Source organism: Symsagittifera roscoffensis, chromosome 8, assembly GCF_963678635.1.
Source record: "Symsagittifera roscoffensis chromosome 8, txSymRosc1.1, whole genome shotgun sequence".
Taxonomy (NCBI): domain Eukaryota; kingdom Metazoa; phylum Xenacoelomorpha; order Acoela; family Convolutidae; genus Symsagittifera; species Symsagittifera roscoffensis.
This window is the reverse complement of record NC_087069.1, coordinates 16,596,948-16,617,746: the sequence shown is the minus strand read 5'-3', so window position 1 is coordinate 16,617,746 and position 20,799 is coordinate 16,596,948. Positions and strand designations below refer to the sequence as shown.

Below are 20,799 nucleotides of genomic sequence, written 5' to 3'. Positions count from 1 at the left end.
TATGGTGTCTTGATGAAAAATTTCTCGGTGATTTGTGGATTAGCGAAGTGATCGTCGTCTAGGAATTGATCTTGGTTAGCTCTGATGATGTTGTGATCGTAGTATTCTAGTGTATATTCATTAGCTCTAGGTGCAGTGTGTATTTTTAGTGATTTTTTATATCCAACGTAAGTAAATTGTCTAGCGGTTAGTGGTGTAGTTAGTCGATATAGCATATCCTTATTTCGTTCTATATCGATGGGAGTGCTGGATAAAGGTAAGCAAAAAGGGTTAGTGAAATGATAGTATGAGGTCCAAGAGAGAGTGGGCATTAAAACGTATTCATCTACAAAGTTGCGTGTTTCGTTAGTGTCGTGAGGGGTGTTTAAGGTGTATTGTGGGAATGAGGGTAAGGTGATGGCTAAAAATTTTTTTGTGTTAGTATGCTTGGGGTGGTTGATGTATTCACGGGCTGTTCCTGGTTTTGCTGGGAAAGGATGGTTGGGGAACTTTCTTTTAAAAGTGCGATAAGCTCTATTAGTGTTGAGTGAAGATATAGTGGATGTGGATGACGGTGTTAATGATTCAGTATAATTTGAAGAGGGTGTAGGGGTAGGGGGGTTGGATGAATTTATAGTGGAGGAGATTTGGTTTATGGTTGGGGTATTAAGGTGGTAGGGTTGTTGTTGGAGGGTAATAAAATTATCTAGCTCTGGGGAGATTCGGGGGGTGTCTGGAGAATGAGATGATTGGTCAGAATGGTATGAGGAGTAGGTTGGGGTAACTTGGGAAGCATAAGAGGGTGTGGAAGTGATTGGGTCAGGGTTATTGGATAATATGGGTTGAAAAGGGGGTTGAGAAAAATTAGAAGAGTTATGAAAATTATTGGATGGGGATGGTTCTGAGTCGGCAAATTCATCGGGGGTTTCAATATTCGGGTTATTGAGTTGTGAGATGGAGTATAAAACTGAGATATGTGAGTTAGTGTCGGAATTCATGCCTGATGTTACATTACTAGATGGGAAATCGGGTGGCGGAAAAGCAAAAAGTGGTATTATTGGGATTGGAGAGGTAAGATTGGTTGGGTGGGAATTTGATCGGTGTAGTGATCCAAGTTGTCGGCTCATCGTGGGCTAAAAAAATTATTATTTTGAGACTGAAAAGCGGTGGTATGGGGTTGTTCAATAATTTGTTCATAAGTATTATCATCTTGTGATTGGTGTGTCATTATATGTTGGATGGGACTTTGTGATGTGGTGAGTCGAAAATTTGGATTATGTGTGATTGCTAAATTTCGAAAATTTCGTGGGACTAGGGATAGTGGATGGTTATGTGGTAGTGGTGGTAAATGTGGTGCCGTTGGCGTTGTGTCTACATTGTTATGTTCTTCGTCGTATGTGTTTTGTCGTGTTGTTATTTTTGTGTTGTATTCTTTTATTTGTGCATCTAAAAGAATTTTGTTTATAGATGTAGAAAAAATTCCAAAAAATCCTGCAAAGAGTATGCGTGCTACACTTGCTTGTCTGTTTACTTGTGTGTGTATAGCACATGTGTTGTAGATTCCTTTTAAAAGTGAGAAAAGAAATCCAATAAAGTTAAACATTGCGTATAAAATAGTCAATTGTTCTAAGATGTAGTAGGGCCATCCTAGAAAATCGAGGATCTCGTTTTTGAGTGTAACAAAGCTAAAAATGTTGATTGGTGATATATCTTGGGGACGGTACTTTTCGCCGTTTAGATATATATAATCTTTAATGTCTTTAAAATATCCGCTATAGTCTTGCGTGTAGATATCGGCAAATCCTGCGGTTTCTGCAAGTTTGCGTAGATTTTGGTCAATTGATTGCCTTTGTATAGTGTCCATTTGTGTTAATAATTCTTGGAATTGTTGTGTTCTAATGTGATGTTGAATATCTGATTTTGAATATATTCCTATTGATTGTAAGTCTATATTTGGGTTGCGAGCCATAGCGCGAATGCTTTCTGGTGAAAATTTTTTGAGTGATTGCATTAATGTGGGATATGGAGTGAGGAGATAATATTTATTTTCATCAGGATTTAGTTGTACTACATTGTGGCTATTTTCTGATCCACATGGGACTGCGGTATCCCAGAAATAGGTTCTTCGTGAAAGTGTATCCACGAAATGTACTTTATTCTTATAAAAGATAGGGATTCTTTTATAACATCGTTTATCTTCAAAAACGTATAGTGGTGATACTTTTTTAGTGCAAGTATAAAACCATAAGATGTTTCCTTCATAGTCCAAGAAATTTGATCTATTTCCTGATAATAAGTATCCTGCATAGGGTATTTTTAATACTGCTAGTGCAAGTGATTGTAATATTTGTGTTCGTTCTAATTCACATAGTTGGTGTAGTGTTTCTAATTCGGAGAGTGACATCTCCTGAAAAATTCGGCTAATTGTATAGTCTAGTTTCATATCTAAATGAATATCATAGTGAATATTACCGAAATATGTAGTATTCATTAGTGATAACTCTTGTAAGCGTGTGCTTCTGGTGTCATAAGGTTTTAGATGTCCACCAGGTTGTCCGTTGCTTTTTTAGAAATTAACTGGTATATATGATGTTCCTTCGTTTGGAGGATGACCTGTGGCATATGGATCAATTTTTATTTTTCCAGTGGTCATGTCAAATCCTTTTTCGTATTCAACTAATATTTCAGAGTATTGTGTTCTGTGAAGTGGATTCCTGTATCTACATGCAAGTTCTGTTTCTTGATATATTTGAAAACGTGTCAATTTATTTTCTATATTGTGTATGTTTCTAAAATTAGTACTTTGTTTTCGTGATGGATGTACTTGTTCATATGGAATTGATTGTATAAAATACTTTTCGTGAAATTTTATCATTCGAGCGTGTATTCTTGCTACTTGAAATGTCGTACATGTATCTTCGGGGAACCAAACAATTGTTGCTTGTGTTCTCGTTGTAGGGTCGCAATAACCTTGATCATTTTTACAAGGTAATCGGATTCCTTGATAGATCATTGTATTATCTGATAAATCTCGTGTGAGTTGTATTTTTTCGAGTTGTATTTTCCAATCGAAAAACATTATTTCTTGGTATCCTTTATTTTTCGTGTTTGCTTTGCAGTTTGATGGGTTATTTATACCAATGTGTGGTATCCAATGTTTATCGTGTAGGTCATAGGTTAATCGTCCGTGTGCGCCGTTATACGGGTATTTGTCGTCTAATTTTATATGTCCTTGGTGTCTTTCAAGTTGTGATTGATGTACGGAGTCTGAAAAAACTTGAAAGTTAACTAACTTTCTTTCGGAGTTTTTATTTTGTGTGATGTTTAGTCTAAGTAATTCATTTTTACAATCGTCGGGATTGAGATGTAAAAGACGTTCTATATTACTCTGATAGAATGATTCATGGTCAAGTCGGTTTTTGTTTCCGTTGGAGACTTGTGAACAATGTACTTTCTTTTCGGAAAAGGTTGCTGTGAATTTATAACCTGTAACTGTTGTTGCTCGGGCTTCTGAATAGAGTGTTGCTATTACATTTGTTGTTTCTATAGCTTGTGGTTCTGTTTCACATTGTGAAACTTGATTTATTGCATATTTGTGTAGTGTTTTTTGTTCATTTTCTTCACAATCGTAATGTGTTACTAATAAATCTTGTGGTCCTGTACGGGGGGAAGGGTTTATGTTTTGATTTGAGATTATGAGAAAAAAGAGTTGGAGAAAAATTAATAATTTTAGAATATACATGTGTAGGATAATCCTGAGTATGGATTGTAAAATGTAATGTAACCAATTGTGTTTTTGGTATATCTGTCGTATTTATATATTACTTCAGTAGTTATAAACGGTGGTGGTAGTGATTGAGCTGTTATGTTAGGTGGATTTAATGGGTAGGGATGTTGGGTAATATTGTTTAACTTAACTGTGATTTCAAACTTTAATTGTAAACTGTTTTGTTGGAGTATTTGAATATTGTGATCACGGATATCGTTGTGAATATCTTGGCGATATTGTAATCTATTAAGCGCCCAGTTATGGAGGCGGTTACTTTCTTGATGTTGTCCAAACAATGGTGGAGGTGCTGTAAATGTATTCCAATCTAATCTTAAAGGAGTATTTGTTAATGATTGTTCTCGGTATCTGGCGTCGAGATTGTTTGGAAAAGTTAAGTTAAGGGGTGTCGGTGAAATTTGACTAATGGATGGTGTTGATGGAAGTGATAATGTTTCGGGTAGTGATGAAGATGTTGTATCTGTAGAAATATCTATGGGGTCATTGACTAAATTTGGTTCACCTTGTGTGAATGATTGTGTAGTCCAATATGGTAATCGTGATGTTTGGTTTGTGGGGTGAAAAGGATTTTCACGTATTTGCTCAGATGTTGGTGTTGAACCTAAGTAATCTGAGGGTAGACTTGAAGTGCTTCGTTGTGAAAAAAGTGTAGGAGTTTCTGGTGTATTGCCAGTGGGATTTTCTGGAGTGCTTTGTGGTGGTGATTGAGGTATTTCAAAATGAACTCGGGGAGTTTGAAAATTTCTATTTCGTCGAGGATGTATAATTTGTCTATTTATTTCTGTTGTGTTTTGGTTTTGACTAAGGTGTCGTATTCTACTCAGTTCTTGTGGTAGTGTTGGGTAAAGGTTATAGGTTGGTTCACTTAGAGATGCTTGTCGTTGAACTGGTTCTAGTGGTTCAGATAAACGAGCGTGCCGTTCTTCAAAAGTGTATGGATTATCTTGAAAAGAAATTCGTGTAGATGTTTGAGGATTTTGAGTAGTTGAAGGTGGTGTTGGGTTATCTTGGGATGATGTCGGTGAAGACTGACTCTGTGACTGTTGGGTAGCAATTTTTGATGGATTTTTGAATTGTTACTTTAGTGGGAAGGTTTATGTTTATTATAATATTCTTCCAAAAAAATAATTAGAAAAATTGTTGCTAGGGCAAATGTGATGATTGCTTTCTTTATACATTTGCATATTGTCAAAATGAGGGATGATAAAAATGTTATGAAAATTACAAACAATAAAAAAATATCAGTTCTACTGAAAATTGTTCGTATCATTTAGACAAGTTGTTTAAATCGTACCTGTGGATATAATCAAGGGTTTTGGAAAGTTGGAGGAATAGTTCGAGAATAGTGTAGAAAATTAAAAAAATGTTACAAAAAATGATTAGGATTATGAGAAAAGATTCAAGTATATCAAAAAGAAATATTATAAAGGTTTCAAGTATTGTAAAAAAATGTTTAAGATTTATGAGTATTTTAGCAACTGTTCGAGAGAAGAACATTTAAGAAATGATCTCTTGGTCGAATATTTTTTGCTGTTTGGGGCGATTTTCAAGTGTGGTCGGATTATTTATTAGTTTTTTGACAAGTGGGTTGAGTTTTGGAAAAAATTGTTGGGGGCAATTTTTATGGTGATCGGGAGGTCGTCTTTTTCTTTATTTTTGTTTGTCAAATGATCCGGGGTATGGTGAGATTTTTATACTTTAGGCTAATTAAAATGTTCATTTTGTTACTTTAGGCTAAGTTAACAAATTTGTTTTGGGGGTATTCGTGGTCTGAGTTGGGGAAATATTGTTGATCTTTGGGTTATTACATAAGGGAGGGGTACGGTATTATGGTGATATTTATTTTAGTTGTCAAGTTGGAGTGGTTTGCTTATTTTTGACCTGGAGGTCGTAAAGTTATAGTTATAGATGTGCCTGGAGTTCTAGATTATTCGTCTAATTGATCGTAGTTTGAGTTAGAGAAAGTGACGGATTGGATGAATCCTATTGGTCTATTTTGAACTAGTTTTATTGCGTACTTGTCAGCATGTTATTTTGAAAAATGTAAAAGAAAAATGTTTCGGAGGTTTCAAGATTGTGAAGTATAAAGTTTAAAATTACTTTTGGAATTCCACTTTCTTTAATATTTTAGATTGGGGGATGAATATTTTGTAGTTTTTACGTGGTTGATTTCGGAGTCTTGTTGTTTTTCTATGTTCTGATTTGTCTATTTCTTCTTGGGGTATTATTTGTTCTGTCATTTTTCTATTTTTTCTTTGTTTTGGGGATTCTTTATGGTCTAGATTTTTTGTAGTGTTTTTGGTGGCGGTTGGTTTTGTGCTTTGATTTTCGGTGGGGTTATCATTTTGTTCTGTGTTTTTCAGATGTGGTTCGTTTTGAATGATTTTTAATCCTGTGAAAGAGTATAATTGAGTTAATTCGCGGAGTGCGTATTCTTTTGGGTAATAAGGTAATAGGTTGTTTCGATGCTGAACGATTTCTTTTTTGTTTGAGTCGGTAATTTTATATGTGACATCAGTGGGTCTTGTAATTATTTGGTATGGTCCTTTTCGAAGGGATTGTAATTTTTTAGAAATTCCTTTTTGAGTATTAAAATTAGGTATCAAAACAAATGTTCCAATTTTTAATTCGGAAGCTGGTGTAAAACGTGAATTGATTTGTTCATTAATGTTTTGTCATTGTAATAACTTTTTTGTTATTTTTTGGTAAATTTCATTGTGTTTCTTATCTCTTTTTAGAATCCATTCGGTGTGTGTGCCGGAGGCTAATTTAAGAATTTGTGGGTGATGAAAATGATCTTCATCGTGTGTATGTAATGGTAGGTTATAACAAATTGAATCTTTATTTGGTTGACAATAACCTTGTGTGTTTTTATGAGAATTTGCTGTAAACATTATTGGTTTGCGTGGCTTTTGGTTAAAAACCATTTCGTATGGTGACATTCCTAGAGTTGTCGTAATTTGTGAATTATATGCTAAGGTAAATAATTTTACATCTGCTGACCATTCGGTATATTTTGTATCATTTCCGTTGATGATACATCTAAGATATTCTTGTAATGAACGGTTCATACCTTCGACTAAGCCGTTTGTCCAAGGTGCGTGAGATGTACGTGGTTTGTGTTTAATGTTGTATAAATGACATAGTGTTATTATTTCATTATTTATGAATTCTGTACCGTTGTCTGTGACTAAAAATTCTGGTAGTCCAAATTTTGCTATCCAGTGTTCATAAAGTGTTGTATACGCATAATACGCGTTACAATGTGGTACTGGGTTAAGTGCTACATAGTGTGTGAATGCGTCAACAATTACCATAATGTAGGAGTTTCCTTCTGATGAGGGTGAAATTGGGCCTTTAGTATCAAATGAGATACGGTGATTAAAGTACAAGCTTTGTCCTTTAAAATCTTGTTTTTGTGCTATTTGTTTTTGATTTGGGTAAGGTTTATTCAGTTGACATACTATACAATCATTGCATAGTACTTTTATCCAAATTGGTGCATTTGGGAAGTAAAAATTTTGTATAAAGTTTGAATATGTTTTTTCTGATCCAGAATGTCCTTTAATATTTTGTGTATGTGAGATATTAAAAGCGATGAGAATCATACTTAAAGGAAGACAGGGGACTGTAGATTCATTTAAGTTATATTCTAAAAGGTCTGTAGTTTCATTGATTGTTGTGTTATTAAATTTGCGAAAATATCGGAGGAGTGTCTTGTTGCCTAGAATGGTTGAATCTGCTTTGGTAGGTTTAGTTTTATATTTATGCCATGATTTTAGTTGTCGAATTATTGGGTCAAGATTTTGGTATTGTTTTAGTGTTGAAATTGTAATTGTTTCTGTTGGAGGGAGAAAAATGTTTTCAATTTCGAATTTAGATAAGGGTATTGTATCTAATGGGTCATGAAGGTCGAAAACTTCATTTATTGTGTATTTTGAATCGTTTGTTTGTGGTCCTGATAAATTTATTTTATCAGTTAAATTTTCTTTTTCAATTAGTGGAAAATGGTCTTTTTTAGTTTGATGTTGTTTTGTTTGTTTTTGTTGGGTGTTATTTTTTATCCATTGAGAATATGGGATTGGTTTGAAAGTTGATGTTCCAAGTAGATCAACTTCATAATGATTATTTTGACAATCTAAATAAAGTGGGAAATGTTGTAAACTATTTATTTGTGATTGTTCAATATCATTTTTTACTGCAAATTTGCATTCTAATCGGGGTGATGTTTCGTTTTCTGCAAGGTAGAATTTTATGTTTTTGGGTATTTCAACTGTTGTTTTTCGTGTAAGTAATTCAGGTGGTGTATTTCGACTTAAGGTGTCTGGTAATGCAAGATTTTTTCCTGCAGTCCAAACTATATGTAAGTTTGGAAATTTCATTAGAATTAGTTGAAATCTGTAAACGCGGTGGTTTGGGTTAGATTTCTGTGTAAAGAGAAAGATGATTGGTTTATGGTCTGTGAATAAAACTGTGGGATGTTTTGATCCAAGTATCAGAAATTCATATTCTGTCAGTGTATATATTATGGCTGTACATTCTCTCATTAGAGTTGAGAGTCGTAGCTCTGCTTGAGTGAATAATCGGGAATTTGCTGATATCAGATTCATTTTATTTGTACCATTATGTGATTGTAATAGTGCTGCGCCGATGCCAAAGTTCGAAGCATCGCACATTGCATAAAATGGTTGATCAGGGTCTGGAATTGTGTTTGAAATTTGTTCAGTTAAAAGTTTCTTTATTTCTTCGAATCGTGCTTGATGTTCTGTATTCCATTCAAAATTATTTTGTTGTCTAAGGATGTTGTAAAATGGTCGTAGATATAATTGCATTTTATAAACATATTTACTTAAAAAGTTTAACATTCCAAGAAATTCTTGGATTTTCTTTTTATTTGTTGGTGGTTGAAGTTTTTGAATAGCGTCAATGCGTGATTTCAATGGAGTGATTGTTTTTCTTTCTATATTATGTCCTAAGAATTTAACTCTTGTTAAAAAGAAGTGTGATTTATCAGGGGCTGCCTTCAGATTTTCGTTCTGAAGTATTTGGTGATATTTTTCTAAAACATTGAACATTTCGTCTTTTGTTTGTGATTGCATAAAAACATCGTCTAGATAGGTGATTGCGTTTTTCTTGAGTATTAGTGGTCTGAAAATTTTGCTCATAAAAGCTGAAAATGCTGCTGGTCCTATGGATATTCCATAGAATAAGCGGTTGAATTCATATTGTTGGTTTCCGATAACAAATTGTGTTAAACGTCGTGATTGTTCATCTAGTGGCATCTGATTGTATGCACTATTCATATCGGCGGTTGTAAAGTATTTGCCGTTTATTTTTGTTAAAAATACTTGTATTGGTTCGATGGGCCAATTACATTTTGATTCATCTATGAGTGAATTGAGGTATCTAGCATCGAGAACGATTTTTAATGATTCTCCTTTAGCTAGAATAATAACGGGGTTGATAAATGTGTTGCCTTTTGGTTGTTCTTCTTTATTAACTGGTGATATAATGTTGTATTGTTCTAAAATATCGAGTAATCTGTTTACTTTATCATGTAAGTGAATTGGTACTTTACTTGCTCTCTGTTTTTTGAAAACTGCGTCTGGTTTTAATGGGAGATGTAGTGATGAACTGATTTTGCCAACATCGAATTTTGATGTTGCATAGACTGATGAATATTTAATTAGCTGTTTGGCTAACTTTTCGAATTCGTCTTGTGTTATTTGTGAATGTTGGAAATTAAACATTGTTAGAAATTTCTGTTGGTCTTCTGTGTAGTTACTTATGTTGAATGTAGGTTTGAAATATGGAGTTTTTGTGAAATAATCCGTATTTATGTTTTCGTGACTTATTATATTATTTATCGATAATTCTTCATTAAGAATTGTAGATTGGCAAATATCTAATAATTGGAGTATATTATTTACGCGATAGGCTTTTTCGTGTATTGGTGATATTGTAGCGTTGGTTTCACAATATCCTAAAAGTCCTAAAGGTAATGTTACTTGGTAAGGTGTGTTGTTATAAACATGTAAGGAAATGATATCTGTATTCGAATTTTTTAAATATTTTATGGAAGAGATTGTGATTTTGAAAAATTTATGAATAGGTTTGAATTCAAAATCTGACATATAAAATTTTTGTTTGTTTTGTTCCTTATCATATTGGTGAACTTGTTTAATTGAAAAATTATAGATATTTCCTGATAGTGGTTTTAGGTGTTTCCTTTGTTGGTTAAATATCGGGTAGAATTTTGAAAAGAATGGTGGTTGTTTATTTAATCTTTGAAAAAATGTTAAGGATGTTTCTTTTGTTTTTGTATACTTATCTTTGATTAATATTTTACTATTTAGGATGTTGATTGTTGGTATATACTTCGAAATAAATGGTATTCCAATGATATTATATTTAATATCAGTGATATGGAATATTTGTTTAAATGGCTTATTTAGAATTTTGCTTTGCTCCATTGTTCTGGTGGGGAGGAGAAATAATTGGATTTTTCCGTAGTTTATCAATGTTGATCCTTGTGCTGTTGCTAACTTACTGGAGGTTTCAAGAGGTGTTAGCTTTGGGTGTAAAGTTTTTATTTCATTCCATGTGGGAATGTTTATTATGTTTGATTCTGCTCCTGAATCAATTAAAAAATCGATTTCAAGGTCTGGTGGTTGAAATTCTTTGTTTCTTGGGCTTTCTAAGAGAAATGGTATTGTTGTTCTTTGGGTTGTTCTTTTTGTATATTTTGATAGATGTGGTTTGTGTTCAAGCATTTTGTTTTGACGTTTTTATTGGGTTGATTTGTAGTGTTAATTGCATTCGTTTCTTGTGTCGTTGGTGTGGAATTTATGGGTGTAGTGTAATAATTTTGAAGAAATTCTGATTGATTTTCATATATGTGTGATGAAAAAGGTTGTTCATATATGACAGATTCATAGTCATTTTCGACTTTTATCATATTGATAGAAAGAGTGTTTTCTGTGTCGCTTTCTGAATCTGATGATGTACAATTTATTTGATTGAGTTGTAACGTATCAGTTACTGTGTCATCAATACCTGGAGGGTCTGATGTTGTTTCTGGGTTAGACTGTACTTGATTGATTTGTCTTTGATGTTTAGGTGTACTACTTCTGTGACGATTATTAGAGTTATTATAGTGATTATTATTCCGGTGTGGTGATTGGGAATAATTTCTATAACGATTATTATAACTTGGATGTCGATTTTGTGAATTATTTCGCGATCTATTTTGATAATTGCTGTTTGATCTGTTATATGAGTTATTTCTTGATCGGTTATTTGGATAATATTGACTTCGATTGTTTGAATAACTTCTATTTCGATTATTGGAATAGTTTCTATTTCTATTGTATGATGAGTTTCGTGATTGATTGTTTTGATAGTATCTATTTCGTGATTGGGAATTAGATCTAGAAGCAAACTGTGTTGTGTTTGAATTAGATCTGGAGTAGTTATTTCTACTATTTGGTCTATTGTAGTGATTTTGTGGTGAATTTTGTGTGTTTCTTCGTTCTGGCGATCTTCCTCTATAACTTGAGTTATATGGGGATTGATTTCTTGTATAGCTTGTATTGTTCGGAAGTGGTTTTCCGGAACTATTGTTGCTATATACATTTTTGTTTGGCAGATTTTGATCTTTCTTCATATATTGATAAAATGACTTATTTGGTTCTTTGTATTTTTGAGGTTTATTTTGACTATCTTGCTGTTTTTGTCTACATTCGGAAATACTATGTCCGTATCGTCGGCAATAATTACACCATTTTTTGAAAGATAGTTTGCCTTTAAAGTTTGGGTTCTTTTCATAAATATTGAGTATTTCAGTGATTTTTTCAACGAGGTCTGTATCTGATTCTTGTATATTATTAATATTAGTGGAAGTTGTTTCAATTCTGTTAACGTATTGTAATTTCAGATTTTCCGTTTCTTCTAGTTTCATTGTGATTTCTGCTTGTTCTAGTTTGTCTACTAGTTTTCTAAAATCTAAATCGGGTTCTCGAATTGAGGAAGGATGGGATGCTCTCTTTTTTATTGCTATTTTCCTTAATTGTGGTGTTAAGGTCATCATTAAGATTTCTGTCATCTTTGTATTTTTATAGTCGTGTGTATTTAGTGAATATGCTTTTCGAACTAGTGTTTCGATTCTTACTGCTAATTGCTTGATGGTTTCGTTTGGTAATCTGCGAATTTCATTACATAAAACTCTTTGTTGTTGTTTGTTTCTTTCGGAGTCAAACATTTTTGAAAATTCTTGTGTAAACCTTTTCCAGTTTGATTTTATTTCTAGAGGTAGTACTGAAAACCATTTTTGGGCTGCGCCATCTAAGGTTGTTTGTATCAACGCTGTGCGTCGATGTATCCAGTTTTGATGTAGTGGCGTATTAATTGGTTGAGGTCCAATGTTTAAAATCAAGTTTGCTGTTACTGCATTTAAATAATCTTCTACAGAGTATTCAGGGTCTGTTCCTGTGAAAACCATTAAAGGTTTGTTTGATGTTATTGATGATCCACCCATAAGGTATGGATTCATTGTCATTTGTAATGATTCTGCTGCATTTGGCATTTGAGAAAAATTTGAAAGTTGGTTTCTTGTTATTTCATGTTGTTGGAGATAATATGGGAGTGGTATTTCATTTTGCATTTGTGTTGGTTGATACGAGTGTGCCATCATTGGATTTTGTTGTTGAATTGGTTGAAAAGATTGTGTATTAATTGGATTTTGTTGTTGAATTGGTTGTTGATGTTGTGCATCTATTGGTTGTGGAGAAAAATTCCTATGATTTGTACGTGTTTTCTGTATTCCTTGTCCACGATATTCTTGAGTATATGGTGCAAATATGTCTGGTTGTAAGAAATCATCATCTGAGGATAAATAATCCATTTGATAAGATGTTTGTTTTTTATTTTTATTTTGTTGAAAAAATGGGTAATTTTCACTGTGATCCTGTGGAGGATTTGTTTGGAAATTTATTGAATTAGGTTGGGCCATTGGGTTATCCCAGTTTCGAGATCTTGTATATTGGTTAAAATTTCTTCGTGGTTGGTAATTTGTTTTTGATGGATGTGTATAATTATAATTATGGTCTGCAAAGTTGTTTCTATCGAATGTTTTGCGTGTTTTTGATGGTATTGTCATGGGTCTGTATGTTTGGTAATCCATATGTGAATATTTTGGAGCAACCGAAGGTTTAACGGTTGATTGTAAGGTTACTTGTGTTTGTGAAGGATTTGTATTTCTTGGTGTTGTCAAATTTGGACGTATTGGTGAAATACTTTGTTGTGTAGTTGTTGTAAGTACAATTTCTTCATTTATGAAGTGTGATGGTGTCTGGATATCTTGTTGAGTAAGATTCCTAGTTCCATTGAGGTTTTCGTTATGTATGACTGTAGAGTTTAAACTATTATTTTGTCTATCGGGCAGAAATGTATTATAGTTTAATGGTGTTGCATCAATTGTTAAGGGTATTACTCTTACATAATCTCTTATGTAAGATATTGTACTTATTGCTTGACTTGAGATTGATTGTGGGAAGCTTATAAATGCGTGATGAGACCATTCGGGGTCCCAAACATAATCTGATTGTTCTGTGATAGCGGTATCATCGTTCGAATTTTGGGGTCTAAAATTTTTTCTTGCTTGTGCAATTAAATCAATATTGTGTGTGAAATAATCTATTATGAACCATGCCAAAATTTTTTGTAGATCGTGTTTTGTATGTTGTGAAACTTCGTCTTTCGTGAAATTTTCTTTAATAATGTTTAAATAGCTAGAGAGTAGTGTGATTTCATGTCGTACTCTTAAATGTTTAGATGTTTCTGTCGGTGAGACATTTGTTAATGGGATTTCGTTTTCTAATATCGAAATATAACTATATATTATTGTGAAAACTTCATTAGTGAAAATGGAGTTTGCTCTTTGTGAGTTATGGTATTGGATGCTTTTTATATATTCTGAAAAAACTTTTGAAAATTCTAAATCAAGATCGTCTGTTTGAATTGTATATTTTCTATTATTATGGTTTGGTGAGGTGAATTCTATGGAGTAGATTCCATACTGTTGTGTTATGTTGCATATATCTTTTAGATAGTGGTCTATGATTTGTCTTTTGATTTTTACATCGGGGAACTCTGTTTTACATGGACTGATTCCGGGTTCAAATAAATTTAAGAGTAAATTTTGACAAAATATGTGTTGTCCTCTATCAGTAGTTGCGTCTACTATAAAAGGAAAGATTTCATCATCATCTGGAGTTTCGTCACCTGGGGTGTGCGTTGAGCTCATTTTTTCGTTCGATGACTGTTAATATGTAATTATTAATGTGTCTAATTGGTTGATTCCAATTGTATAAATGTACTGGTTTGTGTTTATACTGCTTTTTTATTCTTCTTTTTCCTCTTTGTGATGAATTTGAAGTTGTTTCTGAGTCAGAGAAATATAGTTGATCGTGAATTGGGCAATTTTTATCTATTGATTCTTTTAGTTTGTAAAGTTCGTCTAAACTGTTGGTTTCTGATTCTGAAAATGCGTTTCGATTTTTTGAAAATCTTTTTCGTGTTATTTGTCTTTGTTTTGTTATTATTTTTCTCTTTAGTGTTTGTCGTTTTGTTCGAATGTATCCAACTGTTTGTGTATGAGGTGTGATTACAAGGTCGTATTTTTTGTTATCTATTTCACAATTGTGTAAAACGATTGTTTGTTTATTTCCTAGGTTTTTAAATGACATAAGGTTTAGGATGACGGATGCAAAAGGGTATTAGGTGAATTCTAATTGCTTAAACTGTTAGTCCTTACGATTTTTTTGTTAGCTTAACCTGGGTCTATTTGTTCAGGGTTGGAGAGAAAGGTATATCTATTCCGAAGAATGATTTTTACTTTCTCGTGACTAGTATAAGTTAAGGTGTTAACTTACTTAATCTTACTTAGGGGTAGTGATTGTGTTCAAAGGTTGGAGAATAGTAAATCGATCCACAAGGTTCAGGTATAATTAGAACGCGAGTAGTTCGTTAGATACTATTTTAAACTTACTAAGTCTAAGATTTATCCTGGGTCTGGTAAGAGGGGGGGTCAAGTGAAGGATGAATAACCGAAGTTCTTCACTGTTTATCCTAATTTGAATGATTAGTTTTGTTTTAAAAATTTCTATTAGTCTTAGGTCTTTAGAAAGGGTTGGACAGTGAATCGACGTTTGAGGTCGTTAGACACTAATTAAGTGGGTGGGGGAGAACAAAGGTGTTCTGTTTGATCCAAGGATAAGCCTTGATGATCAAATTTGAAATTTAATTCCGTAGAAAATGATTTAAGATCCAAGGATAAGCCTTGATGATCTGATTTTAAATTAAGTGACTTTAAGTTTTAATAAAATTTTAAATTTGTGTAAAGGAAAGATTTAGTGTTTTATGATATTAGTGGGTTTATGATTGCTGTTATGTTTTAGGTGATGAAGCTGGAACAACAGGATGATTTATGATTACTAACCATTTATTGTCATGCTACTAATTTTTATTTTTATTTTCCAATAAATATTTTTCAAACATGTTTTGTATATTACTGCAGAGTTTTAGGAAAACGATCTGAGATCTTTTTATCAATCGTTATTGTATATTATTAATTTTGTTTAGCGCCTGAAATGATTTTGAAGATTAACTTCAAGGTTTTATGTTTGCAAATGGAAATCTAAATTCATTGCGAGTAGTATTCGAAATATAAAAGTTTGTTCTGGCTTTTGCCGAACTATCATATAACTATATGGCAAGTTTCTACTTTGTCGTATGTCGTCTTTGGTTTGAGGTCTTCTTCCAATTCCGGGTAGTTCTGTTATGGTTCGGAATATTGGCTCTGATCTATTGAGTCGTAGAGACATTTCGATTAAATTATTGTCGTATAACATTTTGGAAATGTTTTTGTCTAATTTCTAATCTATTTTGGTTAATTCTAATCTATTAAGGTCTTGTTCGAGACTTATGGTCGCACCAGATGAGTTAGGACTGGAGTGTATAACTCATAGAGTAATTTCGGATAGGGTACACCGTCTGCTCGTCACGCTATCTTATTTTCGGCCGGATAGATTCGTGCAACTTCTTAGTCTAATACCGATCCTAATCTTACTCTTATACTATCTAGTCTCAGGTTGTTTAACTAGTCTCTGCTAGGCTCAATAGATCTAGGGTATACTGGTTTATTGCGGCTGCTGAAGTACTCGAGAGAGTGCAACTAATTACTAAGTTAAATTCAAATCTCTCTGGTGCTGAAATTACAAGTAACTTCAGCACTTACAAATAAGTGGGTTGTTAGTTAGATGGATCATGATTGGTTAATATTAAATACTTTACATTGGTAAAACATTTAATTTATCCAATCATAAAATATAGTTTAGATCAGGTTCCAGTACATCGACATTCAGGACAAAACACCAAAACTTTACTTTAAAATTTGATTGAATCAATTTATTTAAAAATTTATGAAATTCGAACAACAAGCAAGAAGAAAGAAAGAAAGAAAGAAAGAATTTATTTCTTCAGACAATTAAGTGCAAAAATACAGAAAATGAAGAAACACATTTTTAATAGTCATCATTGAATTTATCTGACATTTTGTATAATATATCTGAAGAGGATAGACCAAGGGCATAATAATTGCCCGCTTGACGTCTACCCTGGTTACGCTAGCATTTTCCATAGACATATTGTATGGAATTGGATTAATACTTTCGGTCTATGGAGATCAACCCGGGCTTTATATTTTTTTGCGTAGGGGGTTGAGTCAATTTGACAACAACTTATAATGCCAACTGAAATGTTTATGCAAGCTCTCTCAAAACACTGAAAAAGACCCTATTTCAGCAAAAACGTTTGGCCGCAGGCGGAGTTTGCCGCAATTCGACCGATGAATCGCTTTCGGGTATAGGTATTCAGGAGATAGGTGACAAATTTTGCTAACTCGATACCTAAAATCAAAACACGTTGAAAAACTTTTAAATTCTCAAATGACTCGCAGAAAGTAACTAAAGATACTAGAAAGCGATCTTTTGATGGCGAAATAAGAGAAAAGGCTAAAATTTTATCACCATGAAGATTGAGTCAGGCCTTGAACTAAAATGAATTATACGTTTAGTTGCAATCTGACAATATTGCCAACAAATCAAAAACCTTTTTTCTTAAATCCTTTTGCTCAGTAAGCCTTCTTTGAAAAGTATGTAACACATTTTGGAGGCACCAAAGTTTAGAAATTAATCATTGTGAAGTTTTTGCTGATTTTTTGTTGTTAAAAATCGACCATTTTAAACTTTATTGTAGAAATTTTATAAATCAACTTTTTCCATTTTCTTGATAATTTTTTAAAAAAATTTCAATAAGAGAACATCAACATTGAAAACGCTCAACAGTGGAGTCCAAAAACTAAAAAACTAGCACATTTAAAGATAATTTTTTAATGATTCAACCTGATTGTACTGTTAAAACACTAAAAATTTTGAAAAAAAGGTTAATAAAAAAAAATGTTCAGTTTGAAATATAGAGTTTGATTTATAAACGGTCTGTTGAGTTGATACTTTATAGACAGCGCAGATGAAAACAAGAAGGTCAGAAACAGGCCCTATATAGTTTCCTCGAATTTTTGTTAAAATTTGTTGATAAATTTTATGAAAATGTTTTTGAGCACAAATCTTGAAAACTTTTTTGAGCACAAATCTCTCATGTAAAGTTTTTTTTTCAAAATTTCTTAGTTTTTATATTTTGGAAGATTAGAGTTCTCTCAAAGTTTTGATAGCAGAGTCAATTTGCAACTCAAAAATCTAATAATTTGACGCTTTTAACTTTTTTCTGTGGAATAAATCTTCTGTGCTTTCAATTTATGTAATTATATTTGTGATTTGAATTTGTGGAAAAAATTGTCTTATTATCGAGAAAAAGAGGGTACTGAGTTTTTAAGGTTTTTCATTCTAGTTTGCTCCCTAGAATAGGTAACTCTTTATTCAGCGCTAGACACAGATCTTCTAACAATGAAATTTGAAAAATAGGCTTTTTTTCAAAATGGAGTTTTTCTACAACAACAAAAATGTACGAAAACAAATATGAGACTGTTCATAGTTGATACACAGTATGTATTGCTATTGAAGTAATTTAAATGAAAACTAAGTTAATAGCTTTTTTTGACGAAGAATTCCAAGATTGGAAGAAAAAAATTCTTTTTCAGTTTTCTGCCAAAATTGATTTTTTGCTATAACGTAGTCCATGCACTCTTTTCAAGCGAAAGAATTAAAAACTAGAATGTCTTCTTTGTGTGGAGCCAGAAATTTTTGTTTTGTATTTAAATAGTAAGAAAAGTTTAAAGTCTGTCAAAAACAGGCAAAGGTTTACTAACGCCCAAATTTTTTAAGAAAAAAAAGCCTAGCCATTAAGAAAGCTACATTTTTTTTCTAAATTTTTAATTGTGAGCAAACAACCTTATGCCGGGTTGATGTCCATAGAAAGAAAAATCCTTCTTATAAAATTTTACATATGGCGTCTATAGAAAAAATATTTATACAGTTTTTATACAAAATTTAAAAAATGTTTTAAAGAAATTTGGTGCATATTTTTATTCTATTTGTTTCATTTGAAGCTTTCTGGTGAGCTAAAAAATGATAGAAAATTTGGATGAAAAAGTGATTGTGATTTTTTTAAGTATGAAATAGTATAAAATAGTATGACAAGCATTTTTGTTAACCCGGGATTTTACATGGCGAACCTCATAATGCAATTACTCTCTCGATTTCTTCCAACTCAACCCGTTGGTTTTCTCAAATCAGAAAAATTTTGGTTATTGTCTTTAGGACTGTTTGGTAATACTTAGGAACAAATACTTACGTTTTGCGGATCTTTTTATAAAATTTTTTTTATGCAAGAAACTTAAAATTGACCTGTGCACGTATCAATCAGTGTCGAATCTCTGAATGCCCCGTTGAGTGGTCTGACAGCCATCAATTTGTATTCGTAAGAAGAGCCTGGCCTCAAACCTAGAATAATAAAAAACATTAAACAGGGATATAGCTGGTCTGGTTCAAACGACACAGAATGCTCGAACGAACGCTCGAAGTCATTAAGAATACAGAAAAATTTTAAAAGTCTATTTTTTTATTTTTTTTTAATTGTAAGCGTTCAGGGGGCTCAATGAAATACTAGTCTGAAAACTGAGATAATTAAAGCTACAATAAAGGAATGAAAACAACATGCTACTAGCTGAATTGTGCGTAGGTAAAAAAGAAGGCCTACAATCAAGCCATGATGATATCCTCCCTAAAAATATTCATCAAGACTAGGGATTGCTCACTTGGCCTTTTTATGATTGTTAAAAAAGCAGTAGTGATAAATAGGAAATTAAATTTTCTCATTTCATACAAGTTGTTTATTTGTGTGAAAAATGAATTATTTCAGACCATTTTTTAAACACCGATAATTTTTAAAACTTTTTTGAACCCGAATCACAAACAGTAGGTCTTTATTGTAAGTCAATGTTAATTTTTCATAAGATTTTTTTGGCGAGCTAAAATTGGGCAAAGCAGCCTCCGTAGAAAACAGTTTTCATGAGGTTGTCAGAAGAAAAAATTTTGGTCGTGAAGTTTTTTTTGGTTCTTTTTGTAGTAAAAAATATGCTAGATTCAACCTACAGCAGAACCCAGCTCTGAACGAACGTTCCAAAAACAGCAATGTTGTAGCAATGTTGTCGCCTATTTTATCTAATTTCCAACAAAAAAGTGTCAATAGATAACCTTATATTCCAATTTTAGTATTTGTTCGGATCAGTATCCATCATTATAAGCAAAAAAAAAAGATCGCAAAAAAGGGTCGGGTCGGGTCGGGTCGGGTCCGGTCGGGGACTTTTGTTGCGACCATTAAGACTCAAAATGGATATGTTGCGACCGCTGCGACCCAAATTAGGTATGTTACGACCATTGCGACTCAAATTGAATATTTTAGAGTATTTTGATAAAATTTATAGGCCACAAAATTTTTATTAGTCAATTTGTTTGCTTTAACTATGTCCTACAAATTATTACCTTAGAACTAACACCGTCTTTTTTAACACCTAGCCATTTCACTACTAAAAATTTTAAATCCACAACAATTTAACTACTATTTTCCAGTTTAAAACCGTTCATTTCAACAACTAATCATTTCACTGCTAAACCTATTGCTGTATGATTTCCTTGTCATAACTCTTATCACAGCAAAGTAAACCCTGCAATTAACGCACGCACCATGATGAAAAACTTGTTTTATCTTAGTTATACATGCAAGAATGAGGCTTCCTAAATTACCTAAGATTCTTATCGACAATTTCGTAATTCATTTTCGATGAGACTTTTTGCTAAACCCAAATGGTCAAAAAAAAATCCTGCTTGTGCTAATTTGTAACCATTTGACGTAAAATTTCTGACAAAATTAAATTTCTGACAGTCACTTTACATTTGACTCAAATGATAAACAAACGCAAAAAAAAACAATAAGGAAGTTCAGGCAATTCAGAATGTATGCGACAGAAATTGTATAAAACCCGAAAAAATTGAAAAAATTGGCGAGTTGTTTCTGTGTTTTGGTCTACTCATATAAAAAGCTTGGTGCCAAACCGCGAAATTTTATTTCCACCCTCCCTTTGGAACCAGCAAGATGCGGCCGTCAGTGGGATTGCTCGAACGAATGCTGTCGAGGGATGGCATTTCGGGATCCAATCGTATTTCAGCGAAACCCACCCAAATATGTGAAGAATAGTGAGCACCCTCTTCCATGAAAGACGCTTCAGTACAAAAACTAATTTTTTTGATGCATCGAGTGGCCATGATTTCACAAAAAAAAGAAAAAGTATCGAGTAGTAAATTGAAGAGTACAAAACAATGTCCGTTTACGAAAACAAAACTGATTTGTACTTTGTCAGAGCCTTATCTAGTTTGTGTTAATAATTTGTAGATTTTGTCTCATTTCACTTTATTCTTTCGTATTATTAATACTCAAGTTTTAATCCTAACGAAATTTTGTCA

General features: G+C 32.7%; 1 protein-coding gene across 1 annotated transcript in view; it reads right to left on the bottom strand.

The window, feature by feature from the left end:
- The window catches only part of LOC134853393 (uncharacterized), a 196,480-nt gene that overhangs the window by 174,410 nt on the left and 1,271 nt on the right, over positions 1 to 20,799 (bottom strand). Inside the window, exon 2 of the mRNA XM_063869385.1 lies at positions 18,685 to 18,780. Within this exon, the coding sequence (XP_063725455.1) occupies positions 18,685 to 18,745 (61 nt within the window). The 5' untranslated portion in view covers positions 18,746 to 18,780. The remainder of the gene's footprint in view (positions 1 to 18,684; positions 18,781 to 20,799) is intronic.